At 53.8% G+C, this 4,980-nt stretch overlaps 1 protein-coding gene across 1 annotated transcript in view; it reads left to right on the top strand.

Annotated features, from left to right (window-relative positions):
• The first annotated feature begins 1,242 nt into the window (after positions 1–1,242).
• TNFRSF10D (tumor necrosis factor receptor superfamily, member 10d, decoy with truncated death domain) overlaps positions 1,243–4,980 on the top strand; it is an 83,815-nt gene continuing 80,077 nt past the window's right edge. Inside the window, exon 1 of the mRNA XM_011968851.1 lies at positions 1,243–1,405. Within this exon, the coding sequence (XP_011824241.1) occupies positions 1,256–1,405 (150 nt within the window). The 5' untranslated portion in view covers positions 1,243–1,255. The remainder of the gene's footprint in view (positions 1,406–4,980) is intronic.

Genomic DNA, 4,980 nt, shown 5'->3' with positions numbered 1-4,980 from the left:
ATTTCTGACCCTAGGTCAGTGTCTGGGGCCTGGCAGGTGCTTGGGGTGCTCCATCGCTCAAATCCAAGCCTGTGGAGAGGATGACATTTCATTCCCAGGTTTCTGGTGAGTCAAAAAACCTTCATTTCTATAGTGATACCCTCTTCTACCTACCATGTGCGGGATCAGGAGCTGACTGACCCCAAGGGTCTAGGAGTCGTGCCATTGACCTGAGTGCCTAGGCTCACCAGCTGGCACCCTTCAATACCACACATTGGGTCTGTCCTCACAGCAGCAGTGTGCTTAACTCGATGGGGAGGTAAGTAGCCCAAGGTCAGACAGTTGGACCTGGGTAGACACTAGACTTGGGGACAGGCTTTGGAAGCCACTCCCCTGACTCGATGGGGCCTCAGTACTAGAGCCCTCAAGGTTGGTCAGGGAGTGTTTGTGCCTTGACCATGCAAAGGGTGCCAGGCTGTGGCTAGGGATGCCCCTGGCTTTCCTCTCCCTCCTACCTACTCCTCAGCCTCTGCACTTGCCCGTCATGGCCTCTGCGTCCTTCATTCTGTCCACTTATGCACTCACTGGGTCCCTCCTTGGTGCCAGGCACCCACTACTGAGGGGTGCCAAGCCCCTGCCAGAGAAGCTTGGTGCTGGGTCACAGCAGCAAGGAGGCTGGAGGCAGTGGCATCAGAGCAGTGGTCAGTGAGGCCGCTGTTTGGGGAGGGAGTGGGAGCAGAAGCTAAGAGTGGACTGAAGTCCTTAAGCCAGGAAGTAGTTCAGGGTTTAACAAGAGGAGAGACAGGCGTCCCGGGGAGGGAGCAGGCTCAGGACAGGCCTCCAGTGCCTCCTCTGAACCTCACTACCCCGACTACAGCAGCGCAGTGGGAAGCGCCTTAGCTCCTACCCCTTCTGCTTGCCACAGCCTGGACAGGACCCGGAATCAAACCACAGGCCTGGGTCACCACTGCCGGCAAGAAGTAGTTCCTCTCCGTCCATGCACCCACGCACACAACCTGGGCCCTCCCCGAGGTACTGGGGGAGGCCATGCCCCTTTTCTGAGTGCCTGGAAGTGACTGCGGGAAGGGGAACAAGTGACCACGCCCTTTTCCGGGGTATAAAAGCGGGGTGCACGCCCGGATTCTGGCAGTGTAGCTGCGAGAACCTTTCCACGCGCACGACCTACGGGGACCGTTTCCGGACGGTTTCTGATTGAGTTTGGCGCTTTTTACCCAAACTTCGGAGGGGCGAAGAGCCTCCACCCACCTCCCTTCTCATGGGACTTTGCGGACAGAGCGCCCCGACCGCCTCGAGCGCTCGAGCAGGGCGCTCTCCAGGAGCCAGGACGGCGTCGGGAACCACACCATGGCTCCCGGACCCCAAGACCCTTAAGTTTGTTTTCGTCATCGTCGCGGTTCTGCTGCTGGTGAGTACCCGCCGCGGTCCCTGGCTGGGGAAGAGCGCACCTGGCGCCGGGAATGGGCAGAGAGAGAGGGGGACACGGCGGGGACGCTTGGCCCGGGTCGCCTGCGGCGGGGCATGCCCGGGCAGGACGAACCCGTCGTCGGAGTCGGGAAGATTGGGGTCCCCTGGCTGGGCAGGAGCGACCCGGCTGCGAGGGAGCAGAGCGCGCGCTCCCCCTGGCTGTCGCGTGAGGCGAGGACCGCACTGAGCTGCCCCGGAGTAAGTTCCAGAATCAACGGAGGGAGGGAGTCAAGATGGAAACTCCGGAGGAAACCTCTGGAAGCCACAGAGCGGTGGCCTCTTTCGTTCGTCCGTTCATTAATAACATTAACCCAGGCCTGACGTGGTGGCTCATACCTGTAATCCCAGCACGTTGGGAGGCCGAGGCGGGGGGGATTACCTGAGGTCGGGAGTTGGAGACCCGCCTGGCCAACTTGGTGAAACCCCGTCTGTACTAAAAATACGAAAATTAGCCAGACATGGTGGCAGGCGCCTGTAATCCCAGCTACTTGGGAGGCTGAGACAGTAGAATTGCTTGAACCCGGGAGGCAGAGGTTGCAGTGAGCCGAGATTGCACCAATGCACTCCAGCCTGGGCAACAGCAAGACTCTGTCAAAAAAAAAAAAAAAAAAAATTAACCCTATGTTTACACTGTTAAACGTGTTCCTTGGAGATCCGTTTAACAAACAGCCGGTGAAAAAGCTTTCCAACGCTTGTGTTTGCAACTTTAATTTCCTCTAGAGCCCTGAAAGTGGCAGGAAGCTGTTAACCAGTGTCTGCCACTGTCACCCGTGTGTCCCCTCTGCATCCCACAGACAGGACCGCGGGCTGGCCCCTTCCTTCAGCATAAAAGGTGTAAAGTTCTCGTTGTGAGTTGGCTTTGGAAACTGAGATTGGTGGTGGGGTGCAGAGTAAGGACGTATTATAAGTAAAATGTGCAGACTGCCAGGACTTTCTCAGAGTGATTGACGTTTCTGCCAACAGCACTTTCTAAGGTTCCTTACATAATACCAAAACAAAAGGGGGAGGATAAAACAAGATTATAGGAACTATGAGAGTTTGCATGTTTTCTTTCAACAAATTAATACTAAATTCAGAAAAGCAGTAACATTTTTACCTCTCAAAAATTATACAGCCGACTTCTGCAATAGTTTATAGTGGGTGGACCTACCTGAGGCAGGTAGAAGAATGGCTGTGTTAGGACAGTGGACCTGAAGAGAGAATGCGTGGATGACCAGTGTAGACAAGGCCAGCAATGTGAATCTCAGTTTTGGGAATGTGAACTCTATACATCCCAAAGGGGGCTTTGTTCCCTCCATCAGTCTTGCCTTATCAAATGCATTTCAATGTGCAATCGCTCTTTAAAATTTTGGAGCTAACACAAATCACATTAGATGTTTTATGGCAGTACATTCAGATTGATCTTCCTTTAAATAAGGGTATTTTACTGCATGGGTAAGCCAAAGGTTAATTCACTGTTACTGCCTAGGGGCAGCTTGTTAGATCCTACCCTGACTTTGCCTTTGCTAATTCCAACAATGTTCTACTAAATACCCTTGTACGTATTGTGTGTCCACATATCCATGTGCACCAGCTTATTGGGCAACTCCTTAGAAGTATAATTTTACTTCTACTTCTGTGGGATAAATGATTTCAGAAGTTTCTTTAGATGTTCACAGATTTTGCTCCAAAAGACCATTGAACTCAGCATATACTCACACCTAGTCCACAAATGTGCCTGTGTCCCTACACCCTTGCTACACTTAGCTTTCATTTTTTGCTAGTCCAGGAAGTAAAACGTGATTCATCACATTGCTGTGTACTTTCATTCCTTCATGGTATTAGGAATTTTCAAGGATACAGGAGTTCTTTGGTACTAGGAGTACCAAAGTACCAAATCTACTCCCAGTAGGTTACTGGGGGATCCAGATGAGACAGCAGGGGAGGGTGGCAGGGAAGACCGAATTCCCAGCTATGCACCTGGGAAACCATGGTCAGCTGGGGCAATTGCCTGCCACCCACCATGCCTGTGAATGGAGATAAGGTCTCCGTCCTCAGGCTGTCAGGAGGACATCAGATGAGCCTGGAGCTGAGCTCAGTTCCTGACCCCAGGTCCTGGGTCTGTCAACGTTGGACTGGTTCAATCTCCGTGACAGGTGCTTCTACCCCGCCCCTCTCTTTATCAAAGTAGGAATTGAATAGATCCAATGGTTCAGAATCTCAGACTCTGAGGCTCTCAAGGACTCCTGAGATTGGAGGCTGGGAACAGCTGGGCCCTGCTGTGCTTCCCCTCCAGCTCTGTGACACTGGTGTGGCCCCAGCTCCTGCCTGTAAAGTAAAGAGGAGATAAAGATCTTCAGCAGCCCTGTGTAAACCTCAGAGGGCTGTGTTACCAGGTGTGGGAGGATGAATTACATTCTCAGGGCTGGTGTCAGTCATTTTGGACTCTGGATCCCCAGGGCATATGTCCTCCACCCAGCAGAGGCTGCACCTGCTCCTACCTGCACCTCAGTACCGGCTCCCTGAGCTTAGGGCAGAAACTTTTTAAGACTGGAGTGGAGCACCATGTGGAGGGGCCATCAAGGAACAGAGGAGCCAGAGTTCAAGTGAGGACAGTGATGGCACTGCAGGGCCACAGCCTGGTTTACCTGCCACGCTTCCAGTTGTCCTTCTGGTGGGTGCCCGGCCCGGGTTGGAGTTCTAAGAGTGAGCAGGAAAGGTCTCCATCCAGGTGGCTGCAGATGGCTGCTCTCCCAGCCCCTACTGAGAGGCCACGGTCCTGATTCCGGTCCTCTGTCCTGTATCCGGGAGTGGCAGGACAGCGAGGCTCTAGCTTCCAGGTTGGGGATGGGGAGAGTGGGGACAGTGGGGACAGTGCCATGCCCCGAGCCTGTGCTGTTGGGCAGCTGGTGTCCTGCTCCCAGCCAGTGACTGCACATTTTCAGGTAGTGGATTTTCCTAACAACCTGGGGAGATGAGGGTAGATCATTTTCCCTCTTTTACAAATGACAGAATGAGATTCAGGAGCAATGTCTCCAGCGTTTTTGGCCTCACCTTCTGTATAATAGCAGCCATATTTGGGCCTCTGCAGGGCTAGAGTTCTCTGAGCAGCTGCTTCTCTGATCTCTGTCCTGCACTTGGCCTCGGGGAGCTCCTGTGGGTCCTCAGCAGAGTCCACAGGGCCCTCCCTGTGCTGCAGCCTGGAGGCTGTCCTTAGGCTGTAAGCTGTACTCACCTCATGGGCTTGGGGGGAAAGTGATTGACCCAGGAAATAGATAGTGAGCCCTTTATTGTCTTTGGAGTCTGCTGGAGCCAGGGAGGATGGACCAACCCCATGTGAATCCTGCTCCCTGGAGCCCACGGTGTGGTGGGTGAGGTGACACCAGGAATCATATAACTAAAGGAGGTACAGTGAGGGAGGCATGAGATCACCACCCTTGCCTGCCCCTCCTCCAGAGATGCCATGCTGGTGCAAGGCCATAGGATGTGGTATTGTTGGCCTGGTCAGGGTGGGTGGGCAGGGTGTGATGGCTCATA

The sequence above is a fragment of the Mandrillus leucophaeus genome, unplaced genomic scaffold, assembly GCF_000951045.1.
Source record: "Mandrillus leucophaeus isolate KB7577 unplaced genomic scaffold, Mleu.le_1.0 Scaffold86, whole genome shotgun sequence".
NCBI lineage: Eukaryota > Metazoa > Chordata > Mammalia > Primates > Cercopithecidae > Mandrillus > Mandrillus leucophaeus.
The sequence above is the reverse complement of the archived record's forward strand: the minus strand, read 5'-3'. Positions and strand labels throughout refer to the sequence as shown.